This window comes from Pseudophryne corroboree, chromosome 6, assembly GCF_028390025.1.
Source record: "Pseudophryne corroboree isolate aPseCor3 chromosome 6, aPseCor3.hap2, whole genome shotgun sequence".
In the NCBI taxonomy this organism is placed as follows: domain Eukaryota; kingdom Metazoa; phylum Chordata; class Amphibia; order Anura; family Myobatrachidae; genus Pseudophryne; species Pseudophryne corroboree.
The window spans coordinates 300,860,002-300,877,234 of record NC_086449.1 but is presented as its reverse complement, the minus strand read 5'-3'; the positions used below and the strand labels follow the sequence as shown (position 1 = coordinate 300,877,234).

The window sequence follows — 17,233 nt, the reverse complement described above, 5'->3', positions numbered from 1 at the left end:
ACTTCACACGGCAGTCACTGAGGGTGCAGGGCGCTGGGAGGGGGGCGCCCTGGGAGGCAATGTAAACCTATTTTTTGGCAAAAAATACCTCACATATAGCCTCCGGGGGCTATATGGAGATATTTAACCCCTGCCAGAATCCGTTGAAGAGCGGGAGACGAGCCCGCCGAAAAAGGGGCGGGGCCTATCTCCTCAGCACACAGCGCCATTTTCCCTCACAGAAAGACTGGAGGGAAGGCTCCCAGGCTCTCCCCTGCACTGCACTACAGAAACAGGGTTAAAACAGAGAGGGGGGGCACTAATTTGGCGTTAGAAATATATAAAAAGATGCTATAAGGGAAAACACTTATATAAGGTTGTCCCTATATAATTATAGCGTTTTTTGGTGTGTGCTGGCAAACTCTCCCTCTGTCTCTCCAAAGGGCTAGTGGGTCCTGTCCTCTATCAGAGCATTCCCTGTGTGTGTGCTGTGTGTCGGTACGTGTGTGTCGACATGTATGAGGACTATGTTGGTGAGGAGGCGGAGCAATTGCCTGTAATGGTGATGTCACTCTCTAGGGAGTCGACACCGGAATGGATGGCTTATTTAGGGAATTACGTGATAATGTCAACATGCTGCAAGGTCGGTTGACGACATGAGACGGCCGACAAACAATTAATACCGGTCCAGACGTCTCAAAAACACCGTCAGGGGTTTTAAAACGCCCGTTTACCTTAGTCGGTCGACACAGACACGGACACTGAATCCAGTGTCGACGGTGAATAAACAAACGTATTCCTTATTAGGGCCACACGTTAAGGGCAATGAAGGAGGTGTTACATATTTCTGATACTACAAGTACCACAAAAGAGGGTATTATGTGGGATGTGAAAAAACTACCTGTAGTTTTTCCTGAATCAGATAAATTAAATGAAGTGTGTGATGATGCGTGGGTTCCCCCCGATAGAAAATTATTGGCGGTATACCCTTTCCCGCCAGAAGTTAGGTCGCGTTGGGAAACACCCCTTAGGGTGGATAAGGCGCTCACACGCTTATCAAAACAAGTGGCGGTACCGTCTATAGATAGGGCCGTCCTCAAGGAGCCAGCTGACAGGAGGCTGGAAAATATCATATAAAAGTATATACACACATACTGGTGTTATACTGCGACCAGCGATCGCCTCAGCCTGGATGTGCAGAGCTGGGGTGGCTTGGTCGGATTCCCTGACTAAAAATATTGATACCCTTGACAGGGACAGTATTTTATTGACTATAGAGCATTTAAAGGATGCATTTCTATATATGCGAGATGCACAGAGGGATATTTGCACTCTGGCATCAAGAGTAAGTGCGATGTCCATATCTGCCAGAAGATGTTTATGGACACGACAGTGGTCAGGTGATGCAGATTCCAAACGGCACAAAGGTGTATTGCCGTATAAAGGAAGAGGAGTTATTTGGGGTCGGTCCATCGGACCTGGTGGCCACGGCAACTGCTGGAAAATCCACCGTTTTTACCCTAAGTCACATCTCTGCAGAAAAAGACACCGTCTTTTCAGCCTCAGTCCTTTCGTCCCTATAAGAGTCATATTTGCCCAGGGATAGAGGAAAGGGAAGAAGACTGCAGCAGGCAGCCCATTCCCAGGAACAGAAGCCTTCCACCGCTTCTGCCAAGCTCTCAGCTTGACGCTGGGACCGTACAGGACCCCTGGATCCTACAAGTAGTATCCCAGGGGTACAGATTGGAATGTCGAAACGTTTCCCCCTCGCAGGCTCCTGAAGTCTGCTTTACCAAGGTATCCCTCCGACAAGGAGGCAGTATGGGAAAAAATTCACAAGCTGTATTCCCAGCAGGTGATAATCAAATACCCCTTTCCTTGTTGTAGGAGGGGTAATTATTCCACACTATATTGTGGTACTGAAGCCAGAAGGCTAGGTGAGACCTATTCTAAATCTAAAAAAATTTGAACACTTACAAAGGTTCAAATCAAGATGGAGTCACTCAGAGCAGTGATAACGAACCAGGAAGAAGGGGACTATATAGTGTCCCAGGACATCAGGGATGCTTACCTCCATGTCCCAAATTTGCCCTTCTCACTAAGGGTACCTCAGGTTCGTGGTATAGAACTGTCAGTTTCAGACGCTGCCGTTTGGATTGTCCACGGCACCCCGGGTCTTTACCAAGGTAATGGCCGAAATGATGATTCTTCTTCGAAGAAAAGGCGTCTTAATTACCCCTTACTTGGACGATCTCCTGATAAGGGCAAAGTCCAGGGAACAGTTGGAGGTCGGAGTAGCACTATCTCGGATACTGCTACAACAGCACGGATGGATTCTAAATATTCCAAAATCGCAGCTGATCCTGACGACACGTCTGCTGTGCCTAGGGATGATTCTGGACACAGTCCAGAAAAAGGTGTTTCTCCCGGATGAGAAAGCCAGGGAGTTATCCGAGCTAGTCAAGAACCTCCTAAAACCAGGAAAAGTGTCAGTGCATCATTGCACAAGGGTCCTGGTAAAAATGGTGGTTTCCTACGAAGCAATTCCATTCGGCAGATTTCACGCAAGAACTTTTCAGTGGGATCTGCTGGACAAATGGTCCGGATCGCATCTTCAGATGCATCAGCGGATAACCCTATATCCAAGGACAAGGGTGTCTCTCCTATGGTGGTTACAGAGTGCTCATCTTCTAGAGGGCCGCAGATTCGGCATTCAGGATTGGATGCTGGTGACCACGGAGGCCAGCCCGAGAGGCTGGGGAGCAGTCACACAAGGAAAAAATTTCCAGGGAGTGTGATCAAGTCTGGAGACTTTTCTCCACATAAATATACTGGAGCTAAGGGTAAATTTATAATGCTCTAAGCTTAGCAAGACCTCTGCTTCAAGGTCAGCCGGTATTGATCCAGTGGGAAAAACATCACGGCAGTCGCCCACGTAAACAGACAGGGCGGCACAAGAAGCAGGAGGGCAATGGCAAAAACTGCAAGGACTTTTCGCTGGGCGGAAAATCATGTGATAGCACTGTCAGCAGTGTTTCATTCCGGGAGTGGAAACTGGGAAGCAGACTTCCTCAGCAGGCACGACCTCCACCCGGGAGAGTGGAAACTTCATCGGGAAGTTTTTCCACATGATGGTGAACCGTTGGGAAATACCAAAGGTGGACATGATGGCGTCCCGTCTGAACAAAAAACGGGACAGGTATTGCGCCAGGTCAAGAGACCCTCAGGCAATAGCTGTGGACGTTCTGGTAACACCGTGGGTGTACCAGTCGGTGTATGTGTTCCCTCCTCTGCTTCTCATACCTAAGGTACTGAGAATTATAAGACGTAGAGGAGTAAGAACTATACTCATGGCTCCGGATTGGCCAAGAAGGACTTGGTACCCGGAACTTCAAGAGATGCTCACAGAGGACTTATGGCCTCTGCCGCTAAGAAGGGACTTGCTTCAGCAAGTACCATGTCTGTTCCAAGACTTACCGCAGCTGCGTTTGACGGCATGGCGGTGGAACGCCGGATCCTAAGGGAAAAAAGGCATTCCGGAAGAGGTCATTCCTACCCTGGTCAAAGCCAGGAAGGAGGTGACCGCACAACATTATCACCACATGTGGCGAAAATATGTTGCGTGGTGTGAGGCCAGGAAGGCCCCACGAAGAAATTTCAACTCTGTCGATTCCTGCATTTCCTGCAAACAGCAGTGTCTATGGGCCTCAAATTGGGGCCCATTAAGGTTCAAATTTCGGCCCTGTCGATTTTCTTCCAGAAAGAATTGGCTTCAGTTCCTGAAGTCCAGAAGTTTGTCAAGGGAGTATTGCATATACAATCCCCTTTTGTGCCTCCAGTGGCACTGTGGGATCTCAACGTAGTTCTGGGATTCCTCAAATCACATTGGTTTAAAACCAGTCAAATCTGTGGATTTGAAGCATCTCACATGAAAAGTGACCATGCTCTTGGCCCTGGCCTGGGCCAGGCGAGTGTCAAATTGGTGGGTTTTTTCTCAAAAAAGCCCATATCTGTTTGTCCATTCGGACAGGGCAGAGCTGCGGACTCGTCCCCAGTTCTCTCCCTAAGGTGGTGTCAGTGTTTCACCTGAACCAGCTTATTGTGGTGCCTTGCGCCTACTAGGGACTTGGAGGACTCCAAGTTGCTGGATGTTGTCAGGGCCCTGAAAAATATGTTTCCAGGACGGCTGGAGTCAGGAAAACTGACTTGCTGTTATCCTGTATGCACCCAACAAACTGGGTGCTCTTGCTTCTAAGCAGACTATTGCTAGTTGGATGTGTAATACAATTCAGCTTGCACATTCTGTGGCAGGCCTGCCACAGCCAAAATATGTAAATGCCCATTCCACAAGGAAGGTGGGCTCATCTTGGGCGGCTGCCCGAGGGGTCTCGGCTTTACAACTTTGCCGAGCGGCTATTTAGTCAGGGGCAAACACGTTTGTAAAATCCTACAAATTTGATACCCTGGCTAAGGAGGACCTGGAGTTCTCTCATTCGGTGCTGCAGAGTCATCCGCACTCTCCCGCCCGTTTGGGAGCTTTGGTATAATCCCCATGGTCCTTTCAGGAACCCCAGCATCCACTAGGACGATAGAGAAAATAAGAATTTACTTACCGATAATTCTATTTCTCGGAGTCCGTAGTGGATGCTGGGCACCCATCCCAAGTGCGGATGATCTGCATTACTTGTACATAGTTACAAAAATCGGGTTATTATTGTTGTGAGCCATCTTTCAGATGCTCCGCTGTTATCATGCTGTTAACTGGGTTCAGATCACAGGTTGTACAGTGTGATTGGTGTGGCTGGTATGAGTCTTACCCGGGATTCAAAATCCTTCCTTATTGTGTACGCTCGTCCGGGCACAGTATCCTAACTGAGGCTTGGAGGAGGGTCATAGGGGGAGGAGCCAGTGCACACCACCTGATCCTAAAGCTTTACTTTTTGTGCCCTGTCTCCTGTGGAGCCGCTATTCCCCATGGTCCTTTCAGGAACCCCAGCATCCACTACGGACTCCGAGAAATAGAATTATCGGTAAGTAAATTCTTATTTTCCTGCCTGCAGAAGCACGGTCAGTGAGAGCTGTCCCTCCAATTCAACTCCAGCTATCTTACGGTACCAGGGGTTGTCTCTCTTGACATTCTTGGGGGTGAAACGGTCTGTCCTCCCCAGTGTGTGTGTGTGTGGAGTGTCTGTGGTCTCCATTAAGCTTTGTCCAGGGACTCTATGTAGTATGCTGCAGAGGATGTGTCCTCTCAGGATGATCCCATTCCATGTAATCAGGATTGCACTGTCTTAGCGCAGATTCCAGCAAGGGAGCCTGAGTGGTTATCCTTTATTAAAACTGATTTCTCAGATTTCTACTAGGGTTGCACAGAATGAATCTTCAACTCTGGTTTTACAGAACTCTATGGCAGTCTGGCCCGATTCTGTTACTTCAGGACCTCCTACTGTATGTTCCCACAAACGTGCTTTTGCCCAGATTATGCAAGATGACACGGATACCGACTCTGACACGGCAGATGGTGAGGGGGATGTGCTGCGGTGGGCAGCATCTCTTGCAAAAGGGGTGCAGTTGAGGATAGAGGCCATTAGAGATGTATTGAATATTGCTGGTACAACACGTTTTGCTTTACTGACAATAAGAATGCCTCACTAACCTTTCCCGCGTGTAAAGAATTAAAATCTATATTTGAGAAAGCATGGGAAAACCTGGAGAAAAAAATCCAGATCCCTAGGAGGGTTCTGGTTGCTTTCCCCTTCTCTGAGGAGGATAGAAAAAAATGGGAAAACCCACCCATAGTTGACCCGTCTCTATCCAGACTCTCAAAGTTAGTTTACCTGTTCCAGGATCCACTGCCTTAAAAGAGCCGGCTGATTTCAAAATCGACACTACGCGCAAATCCATATACACTGCTTCAGGAGCGATACTTCGTCCTGCTATTGCCTGTGCATGGATTTCCAAAGCTATAGTAAAGTGGTCAGGCACGTCACTTGAGGATTTGGATACAATGGATAAAAGTGATGTTGAATTGTTTTTACGTAACATTCAGGATTCTGCAGGATTTATGGTGGAATCCATGAAAGACCTGGGTTCCATGGCTGCAGGGATATCTTCCATGTCTGTAGGGGACTTTGGCTGCGCCAGTGGTCTGCCGACGCAGAATCCAGGAGAGGTGTGGAGACCCTATCCTACACAGGTCAGGCTCTCTTTGGGGAAGCGTTGGATGCGTGTATTTCCACGGCTACAGCGGGCAAGTCTCCCTTTCTTCCCTCGGCTGCACCTGCTACGAAGAAACCCTTTTCTTCAGCTGCATCACAGTCCTTTCGGACTGCCAAAGCAAGAAAGGCCAAGCCGTGTAACACCTTTAGAGGAGGTCGACCAAAAACCAAGAAACCTGCTGCGGCGGGTTCCCATGAACAGAAACCTACTTCGGGTACGCCAAAGTCCTCAGCATGACGGTGGACCTTGCAGCCTGGAGGTGGGACCGGTGGGGGCGAGACTCGGGCATTTCAGTCACGTCTGGGTGTTGTCCGGCCTGGATCCCTGGGTGCAAGATACTGTGTCCCAGGGGTACAGGCTGGAATTTCAAGATCTCCCTCCTCACCGGTTCTTCAAATCAGGCTTGCCAGCTTTGCTGGCAGACGGGACTATCCTACAGGAAGCCATCCAGAAGTTGGAGGCACAGGTTATTGTACCAGTTCCTCCCCATATGCAAAACAAAGGTTACTATTCGAACCTTTTCGTGGTACCGAAACCGGATGATTCGGTCAGGCCCATTTTGAAGTTGAGCTCCCTCAGAAAGGGGTTTAGTGATTTTAAGTTCAAAATGGAGTATCTGATAGGCCCTACACACTGGTCGATCTCAGTGAAAGATATGAACAAGATATCGTTCATATCTTTCAGTGTGGAGGCACCAGCGGTGAACGATGCGCGGCCCAGCACTCGTTCATCGCTGGTGTCCCGTCGGCTGTGCATGCAGGCCAATATGGACGATCCCGTACATATTTGCCTGCACTTCTATGGAGCCGGGGGTGTGTGTGTGTGTGTGTGTGTGTGTGTGTGTGTGTGTGTGTGTGTGTGACGTCACTCCCACCCGTCCCTACCCCCCGTCCCCCTGGGACTGCCGTCGTGCAGCTCGGCGTTTGATCGACAAATGTGTAGGGCCCATAAGGGCGGTGATATGTCTGAAGGAGGGGAAATTCCTGGTATCCCTGGATATCAAGAATGTGTACCTCCACATTCTGATTTGGCCGCCGCATCAAGCTTATTTCTGATTCGCACTGTTGGACTGTCATTTTCAATTCCAGGCCCTGCATTCAGCCTCTCCACAGCACCAAGGGTATTCACCAAGGTGATGGCGGAAATGATGGTTCTCCTCTGCAGACAGGGAGTGAACATAATTCCTTATCTGGATGATATGCTGATAAAGGCATCGTCCAAGGAGAAGCTGTTCCAGTCCATAGTTCTCATGGCCCATCTAATCAGGGAAAACGGTTGGATCCTGAATCTTCCAAAATCACATTTGGAACCAACCAGGAGGTTGTCCTTTCTTGAAATGATCCTCGAAACAGAAGTGCAGAGGGTGTTTCTTCCAGAGGAAAAAGCGTTGGTGATACCAAAAAATGGTCCGGGATGTCCTGAAGCCAGCCCGGGTGTCTGTTCATCGGTGCATTCGCCTTCTGGGAAAGATGGTGGCCTCTTAGGAGGCTCTACAGTACGGGAGGTTTCATGCTCTGTCCTTCCAACTGTATCTCCTGGACAAGTGGTTGGGATCTCATCTACACATGCACCAGAGAATACGTCTGTCGCCAAAGGCCAGGATTTCACTCCCCTGGCTACAATTGTTTCACCTTCTGGAGGGCCACAGGTTCGGGATTCAGAACTGGATCCTTCTAACCACAGATGCAAGTCTCCGGGACTGGGGCGCAGTCACTCAAGGGGAAACCTTCCAAGGAAGCTGGTCATGTCTGGAAGCCGGCCGGCCGATAAACATTCTGGAACTAAGAGCCGTCTACAACGGACTTCTCCAAGCGGCCCATCTTCTGAGAAATCGGGCCATTCAAGTGCAGTTGGACAATGTAACGACAGTGGCTTACATAAACCAACAAAGCGGAACGAAGAGCAGAGCTGCAATGTCGGAGGTGACAATCATCCTCTGGGCAGAAAAACACGCGCTGGCGCTGTCAGCAATTTTCATTCTAGGAGTAGACAACTGGGAAGCGGACTTCCTCAGCAGACACTATCTCCATCCAGGAGAGTGTGGTCTCCATCCAGTGGTGGTCAAGGAGGTAACAGATCTTTGGGGTGTACCCCAAATAGACATGATGGCCTCTTGTCTCAACAAGAAGCTTCGGCGTCAAGCAGTGGCGGAGGACGCCCTAGTGACTCCGTGGGTATTCCAGTCCACCACTCCCATTCATTCCAAGAGTGCTAAAGCTCATAAAGAGAACAAGGGTTCAAGCGATCCTCATTGCTCCAGACTGGCCAAGAAGGTCTTGGTACGCAGATCTTCTGGATCTACTGCTAGAGGAGCTGAGGCCTCTTCCTCTTTGGAAGGACCTGCTGTAGCAGGGGCCGTTCGCCTATCGAGACTTACCACGGCTACGTTTGATAGAGGTTGAACGCCAGATACCAGCTCGGAAGGGCATTCCGAACAAGGTTATTCCTACCCTGATACAGGCTAGGAAAGGAGTAACGTCTAAACACTACCCTCGTATTTGCTAGGCGTGTGTCGGAGTTGGGGACTTTGTCATGTAAAAGCTCGTACTTGGATCTTCCATGAAGATAAAGCTGAGTTTTGGACGCGTCAGCAGTTTCTTCTGAAGGTTGTGTCGGCATTTCATATCAACCAACCTATTGTGGTGCCAGTTGCGACTGACTCGATTTCATCACAGTCCTTGGATGTTGTAAGGGCTATAAAAATCTGTGAGGACTGCTAGTCACAGAAAGTCGGACTCTGTTTGTCCTGTATGATCCCAAGAAAATTGGGTGTCCTGCATCTAAGCAGACGATCTCTCGCTGGATCAGGTTCACTATCCAGCATGCGTTTTCTACGGCAGGATTGCCGTGTCCTACGTCTGTTAAGGCCCACTCTACTCGTAAGGTGGTTTCTTCCTGGGCGGCTGCCCGGGGTGTCTCGGCTTTACAATTCTGCCGAGCGGCTACTCGGTCGGGGTCGAACACGTTCGCAAAGTTCTACAAGTTTGATACTTTGGCTTCTGAGGACCTGAAGTTTGGTCAATTAGTTCTACAGGAGCCTCCGCGCTCTCCCTCCTATTCTGGGAGCTTTGGTACATCCCCATGGTACTAATGTGGACCCCAGCATCCTCTAGGATGTTAGAGAAAATAGGATTTTAATTACCTACCGGTAAATCCTTTTCTCGTAGTCCGTAGAGGATGTTGGGCGCACGCCCAGGGCTTCGTTATGCTGCAGTGGTTTTCTGGTTCAGTACAACTTTGTTTTTAGTTAAGTAATGCATTGTTACTTGGTAAGTACTGTTTCAGCGGTTGCTGAGTTTCCAAGCTTGTTAGCTTTGTTTTGCCTTCTGTGTGTGAGCTGGTATGAATCTTGCCACTATCTGCTTTAAATCCTTCTCTCGAAGATGTCAGTCTCCTCGGGCACAGTTTCCAGACTGTCTGGTAGGAGGGGCATAGAGGGAGGAGCCAGCCCACACTCTCAAACTCTTAAAGTGCCAATGGCTCATGTGGACCCCAACATCCTCTACGGACTACGAGAAAAGGATTTACCGGTAGGTAATTAAAACCTCTCTCTTCTCTTTGTATTTTTTTTATTTTATTTTTTTTTATTTTTTTTACGGGCGATCTAATAGGATAGCCTGTAATAAATAAGTAAAAAAAAAGAGCGAAATGTTTTTGTGTTCTCTTGAAACCCATTGATACTGATATTTAATATCATAAGGTTTTAATAGTGGTCTAATAATATATGTTGTAATTTCATAATTTTAGGTAGGAAACAAGAGGCTGATGAGTCTGGCTGTGAAGCTTCTATGGAAGAAGATTCTACTAAGGTAAAGCTTTTTCATACAAGGCACACTGGAAAATAGAATTTTTAGTATAGATAACTCAGTGGAATTAAAAAAAAAAATATTGATTAATGGAAACTCTAAGAGCTGCTGAATTATGCAGTGTGACCTATAACTAGTTGTGCATTAAAATCAAGTTTCTCAATGTATTTCTGTAGAATACCTAGGTATACAGATGATTTTAATTCAACACATTAACACTTTTAACACACTGGATTCCATTCCACATGCTGGATCATTCTTCATTTAGATCAGACTTCAAAATGTATTTCTACTTTTCAAAAAGTAACATTGTGGAATGCATTCAAGAATAGGATGTATTGTTTTGACTTTAAAATCTGTTTAGTTCTGGAAACCTTGCCTATAAGGCTCAGAACTAGTGGTTGTGGATAAGGAGATATGGAGTGGTAAGAAAAAGAGCATCTGTTCATAGGTGCACATGATCACGTTCATGATGTATGTAAATGTATAGATTAAATCATGTAATTTCTTTCTGTTCTGTGTTGGATTATATAATTGAGTTGTGACATTTTGTAAAGGCTGTTTTACAAAAATTGCGTGTCTAGATTCCAAAACTCGCTAAACAGATGTGACTTGTGTTTTGCCCTTTTGCGTCTGTGTATAGGCATTCATATTTACTTAGCAGCGGTAATTTAGGATACCGTCTCGATAGGTACACTGGCCTGCTGTCCATTTAGCCCCGTAAACCGGCACTTATCGTGGATTATGCATTGGGTGCCTCATGCAGCTGTCGAGATGCGATAACACATGGGATCTGGAATTTAGGACAATTGCGGGTCCTTTTTTCGGCTGACAAACTGCCTATAATAATGACCATTAGTCAAAAATTGTGCATCAGGCGGTTTATATTGCTCGAAAAAGGATTGCACCTAATAGAATACCTAGCATACCGCCCCCCCCCCCCCCAATTACTACTTACATTTGCAATGTTAATAATGTAATTATGGCTGCTTATTGCAGCAGAGGCTGTTTTTCCACTTTTCAAAAAGTAACATTGTGGAATGCATTCAAGAATAGGATATCTTGTTTTGTTTCTCTAACGTCCTAAGTGGATGCTGGGGACTCCGTAAGGACCATGGGGAATAGCGGCTCCGCAGGAGACTGGGCACAAAGTAAAAAGCTTTAGGACTACCTGGTGTGCACTGGCTCCTCCCCCTATGACCCTCCTCCAAGCCTCAGTTAAGATTTTGTGCCCGAACGAGAAGGGTGCAATCTAGGTGGCTCTCCTGAGCTGCTTAGAGAAAAAGTTTAAAGTAGGTTTTTTTACTTTCAGTGAGACCTGCTGGCAACAGGCTCACTGCATCGTGGGACTAAGGGGAGAAGAAGCGAACTCACCTGCGTGCAGAGTGGATTGGGCTTCTTAGGCTACTGGACATTAGCTCCAGAGGGACGATCACAGGCCCAGCCATGGATGGGTCCCGGAGCCGCGCCGCCGTCCCCCTTACAGAGCCAGAAGACTGAAGAGGTCCGGAAAATCGGCGGCAGAAGACGTCCTGTCTTCATTAAGGTAGCGCACAGCACCGCAGCTGTGCGCCATTGCTCTCAGCACACTTCACACTCCGGTCACTGAGGGTGCAGGGCGCTGGGGGGGGGGGGCGCCCTGAGACGCAATAGAAATACCTTTTTTTTGCTAAAAATACATCACATATAGCTCCTGGGCTATATGGATGTATTTAACCCCTGCCTAAATTACAATAAAAAAGCGGGAGAAAGGCTCCGCCCCCTTTTCGGCCTATCTCCTCAGCACACTGGCGCCATTTTTTCCTCACAGCTCCGTTGGAGGAAGGCTCCCTGACTCTCCCCTGCAGTCCTGCACTACAGAAACAGGGTAAAACGAGAGGGGGGGCATAAAATTGGCATATAAAGATATACAGCAGCTATATTAGGAAAAAACACTTATATAAGGTTATCCCTGTGTATATATATATATAATATAGATATATAGCGCTCTGGTGTGTGCTGGCAAACTCTCCCTCTGTCTCCCCAAAGGGCTAGTGGGGTCCTGTCCTCTATCAGAGCATTCCTTGTGTGTGTGCGGTGTCGGTACGTTGTGTCGACATGTATGAGGAGGAAAATGGTGTGGAGGCGGAGCAATTGCCTGTGTTAGTGATGTCACCCTCTAGGGAGTCGACACCTGACTGGATGATCTTATGGAAAGAATTACGTGATAGTGTCAGCACTTTACAAAAGTCTGACGACATGAGACAGCCGGATAATCAGTTAATACAGGCGTCTCAAACACCGTCAGGGGCTCTAAAACGCCCGTTACATCAGGTCGATACAGACACGGACACTGACTCCAGTGTCGACGGTGAAGAAACAAACGTATTTTCCAGTAGGGCTACACGTTACATGATCACGGCAATGAAGGAGGTTTTGAACATTTCTGATACTACAAGTACCACAAAAAAGGGTATTATGTGGGGTGTGAATAAACTACCCGTAGTTTTTCCTGAATCAGATGAATTAAATGAGGTGTGTGATGAAGCGTGGGTTTCTCCCGATAAAAAAACTGCTAATTTCTAAAAAATTATTGGCATTATACCCTTTCCCGCCAGAGGTTAGGGCGCGCTGGGAAACACCCCCTAGGGTGGATAAGGCGCTCACACGCTTATCAAAACAAGTGGCGTTACCGTCTCCTGATACGGCCGCCCTCAAGGAACCAGCTGATAGGAAGCTGGAAAATATCCTAAAAATTATATACACACATACTGGTATTATACTGCGACCAGCAATCGCCTCAGCCTGGATGTGCAGTGCTGGGGTGGCTTGGTCGGATTCCCTGACTGAAAATATTGATACCCTGGACAGGGACAATATATTATTGACTATAGAGCGTTTAAAAGATGCGTTTCTATATATGCGAGATGCACAGAGGGATATTTGTACTCTGGCATCAAGAGTAAGTGCGATGTCCATTTCTGCCAGAAGAGGATTATGGACGCGACAGTGGTCAGGGGATGCGGATTCCAAACGGCATATGGAAGTATTGCCGTATAAAGGGGAGGAGTTATTTGGGGTCGGTCTATCGGACTTGGTGACCACGGCAACGGCCGGGAAATCCACCTTTCTACCCCAAGTCACCTCGCAGCAGAAAAAGATACCGTCTTTTCAGGCTGTCATTTCGTCCCCATAAGGGCAAGCGGGCAAAAGGCCACTCATATCTGCCCCGGGGCAGAGGAAGGGGAAAAAGACTGCAGCAGACAGCCTCTTCCCACGAACAGAAGCCCTCCCCCGCTTCTGCCAAGTCCTCAGCATGACGCTGGGGCCTTACAAGCGGACTCTGGCACGGTGGGGGCCCGTCTCAAGATTTTTAGCGCGCAGTGGGCTCACTCGCAAGTGGACCCCTGGATCCTGCAGGTAGTATCTCAGGGGTACAAATTGGAATTCGAGACGTCTCCCCCTCGCCGGTTCCTGAAGTCTGCTTTACCAACGTCTCCCCCCGACAGGGAGGCGATATTGGAAGCCATTCACAAGCTGTATTCCCAGCAGGTGATAATCAAGGTACCCCTCCTACAACAGGGAAAGGGGTATTATTCCACGCTGTTTGTGGTACCGAAGCCGGACGGCTCGGTGAGACCCATTTTAAATCTGAAATCCTTGAACACTTACATAAAAAGGTTCAAGTTCAAGATGGAGTCACTCAGAGCAGTGATAGCGAACCTGGAAGAAGGGGGACTATATGGTGTCTCTGGACATCAAGCATGCTTACCTCCATGTCCCAATTTGCCCTTCTCACCAAGGGTACCTCAGGTTTGTGGTACAGAACTGTCATTATCCGTTTCAGACGCTGCCGTTTGGATTGTCCACGGCACCCCGGGTCTTTACCAAGGTAATGGCCGAAATGATGATTCTTCTTCGAAGAAAAGGCGTCTTAATTATCCCTTACTTGGACGATCTCCTGATAAGGGCAAGGTCCAGAGAACAGTTAGAGGTCGGAGTAGCACTATCTCAAATAGTACTACGACAGCACGGTTGGATTCTAAATATTCCAAAATCGCAGCTGATTCCGACGACACGTCTGCTGTTCCTAGGGATGATTCTGGACACAGTACAGAAAAAGGTGTTTCTCCCGGAGGAGAAAGCCAGGGAGTTATCCGACCTAGTCAGGAACCTCCTAAAACCAGGCCAGGTGTCAGTGCATCAATGCACAAAGGTCCTGGGAAAGATGGTGGCTTCTTACGAAGCGATTCCATTCGGCAGATTCCACGCAAGAACTTTTCAGTGGGATCTGCTGGACAAATGGTCCGGATCGCATCTTCAAATGCATCAGCGGATAACCCTGTCTCCAAGGACAAGGGTGTCTCTCCTGTGGTGGTTACAGAGTGCTCATCTCCTAGAGGTCCGCAGATTCGGCATTCAGGATTGGGTCCTGGTGACCACGGATGCCAGCCTGAGAGGCTGGGGAGCAGTCACACAGGGAAAAAATTTCCAGGGCTTGTGGTCAAGCATGGAAACGTCACTTCACATAAATATCCTGGAACTAAGGGCCATTTACAATGCCCTAAGTCAGGCAAGACCTCTGCTTCAGGGTCAGTCGGTGTTGATCCAGTCGGACAACATCACGGCAGTCGCCCACGTAAACAGACAGGGCGGCACAAGAAGCAGGAGGGCAATGACGGAAGTTGCAAGGATTCTTCGCTGGGCGGAAAATCATGTGATAGCACTGTCAGCAGTGTTCATTCCGGGAGTGGACAACTGGGAAGCAGACTTCCTCAGCAGACACGATCTCCACCCGGGGGAGTGGGGACTTCACCCAGAAGTCTTCCACATGATTGTGAACCGTTGGGAAAAACCAAAGGTGGACATGATGGCGTCCCGCCTCAACAAAAAACTGGACAGATATTGCGCCAGGTCAAGGGACCCTCAGGCAATAGCTGTGGACGCTCTGGTAACACCGTGGGTGTACCGATCAGTGTATGTGTTCCCTCCTCTGCCTCTCATACCCAAGGTACTGAGAATCATAAGAAGGAGAGGAGTAAAGACTATACTCGTGGCTCCGGATTGGCCAAGAAGGACTTGGTACCCGGAACTTCAAGAGATGCTCACGGAAGACCCGTGGCCTCTACCTCTAAGAAAGGACCTGCTCCAGCAGGGACCATGTCTGTTTCAAGACTTACCGCGGCTGCGTTTGACGGCATGGCGGTCGAACGCCGGATCCTGAAGGAAAAAGGCATTCCGGATGAAGTCATCCCTACCCTGATCAAAGCCAGGAAGGATGTAACTGTGCAACATTATCACCGTATTTGGCGTAAATATGTTGCGTGGTGTGAGGCCAGGAAGGCCCCTACAGAGGAATTTCAACTGGGTCGTTTCCTGCATTTCCTGCAAACAGGACGGTCTATGGGCCTAAAATTAGGGTCCATTAAGGTTCAAATTTCGGCCCTGTCAATATTCTTCCAAAAAGAACTAGCTTCAGTTCCTGAAGTTCAGACGTTTGTCAAGGGGGTACTGCATATACAGCCTCCTTTTGTGCCTCCAGTGGCACCTTGGGATCTCAATGTAGTTTTGGGATTCCTAAAATCACATTGGTTTGAACCACTCACCACTGTGGACTTAAAATATCTCACATGGAAAGTGGTAATGATGTTAGCCCTGGCTTCAGCCAGGCGTGTATCAGAATTGGCGGCTTTATCCTATAAAAGCCCTTACCTAATTTTTCATACGGATAGGGCAGAATTGAGGACTCTGCCTCAATTTCTTCCTAAGGTGGTTTCAGCATTTCACTTAAACCAGCCTATTGTGGTGCCTGCGGCTACTAGGGACTTGGAGGATTCCAAGTTGCTAGACGTAGTCAGGGCCCTGAAAATGTTTCCAGGACGGCTGGAGTCAGAAAATCTGACTCGCTGTTTATCCTGTATGCACCCAACAAGCTGGGTGCTCCTGCTTCTAAGCAGACGATTGCTCGTTGGATTTGTAGTACAATTCAGCTTGCACATTCTGTGGCAGGCCTGCCACAGCCAAAATCTGTAAAAGCCCATTCCACACGGAAAGTGGGCTCATCTTGGGCGGCTGCCCGAGGGGTCTCGGCTTTACAACTTTGCCGAGCAGCTACTTTGTCAGGGGCAAACACGTTTGCTAAATTCTACAAATTTGATACCCTGGCTGAGGAGGACCTGGAGTTCTCTCATTCGGTGCTGCAGAGTCATCCGCACTCTCCCGCCCGTTTGGGAGCTTTGGTATAATCCCCATGGTCCTTACGGAGTCCCCAGCATCCACTTAGGACGTCAGAGAAAATAAGAATTTACTTACCGATAATTCTATTTCTCATAGTCCGTAGTGGATGCTGGGCGCCCATCCCAAGTGCGGATTGTCTGCAATACTTGTACATAGTTATTGTTACAAAAATCGGGTTATTATTGTTGTGAGCCATCTTTTCAGAGGCTCCTTTGTTATCATGCTGTTAACTGGGTTCAGATCACAAGTTGTACGGTGTGATTGGTGTGGCTGGTTTGAGTCTTACCCGGGATTCAAAATCCTTCCTTATTGTGTACGCTCGTCCGGGCACAGTATCCTGAGTCTTGGAGGAGGGTCATAGGGGGAGGAGCCAGTGCACACCAGGTAGTTCTAAAGCTTTACTTTTGTGCCCAGTCTCCTGCGGAGCCGCTATTCCCCATGGTCCTTACGGAGTCCCCAGCATCCACTACGGACTATGAGAAATAGAATTATCGGTAAGTAAATTCTTATTTTTACTCAGCACACGTTGAACATTTTCTGTATAATATGAGATTTGGGGGGAAATACAGTGCAGCACAATTCCCCCCCCCCCCCCCCCCCCATGTTCAGGATAGTGTATTTGGTGCATATGTGCACATCCAAACATTTCTATTGGTATTTGGGGACACAGTGCACAGAATTTAATTGTCCTTTAATGATATGCTTCCTCCCCGTCCCCCCACCCCCCATGTGTAACAATATATTGGAGCAGTAATTTGTAGAGAAGGTGCTTGCACATTACGTTGCACCTATTCTTTCCACAATTCTATTCCGATATATCACAGAATCAAAACGCCATGTTTAGGAGGCTGTATGTAAGCATCTGGAGGGTCCCTTGTAGCTTGTCACTGCATTATTCTGTATACTGGCAAAAATGTTGGGTTTGCAGATGCTGGAGATTCTCTGCCTCCTGTATCCCGATCTCAAAGTAGTAGGGTTGCTTTCTGGCAATTTTCTCTGTTTTGAACAGATTT

General features: G+C 48.1%; 1 protein-coding gene across 5 annotated transcripts in view; it reads left to right on the top strand.

The window, feature by feature from the left end:
* SLTM (SAFB like transcription modulator) overlaps positions 1–17,233 on the top strand; it is a 312,645-nt gene that overhangs the window by 136,793 nt on the left and 158,619 nt on the right. For all 5 annotated transcript variants that reach the window (XM_063926177.1, XM_063926176.1, XM_063926179.1 and 2 more), the window contains one exon: positions 9,946–10,007. In XM_063926177.1, the coding sequence (XP_063782247.1) occupies positions 9,946–10,007 (62 nt within the window). The remainder of the gene's footprint in view (positions 1–9,945; positions 10,008–17,233) is intronic.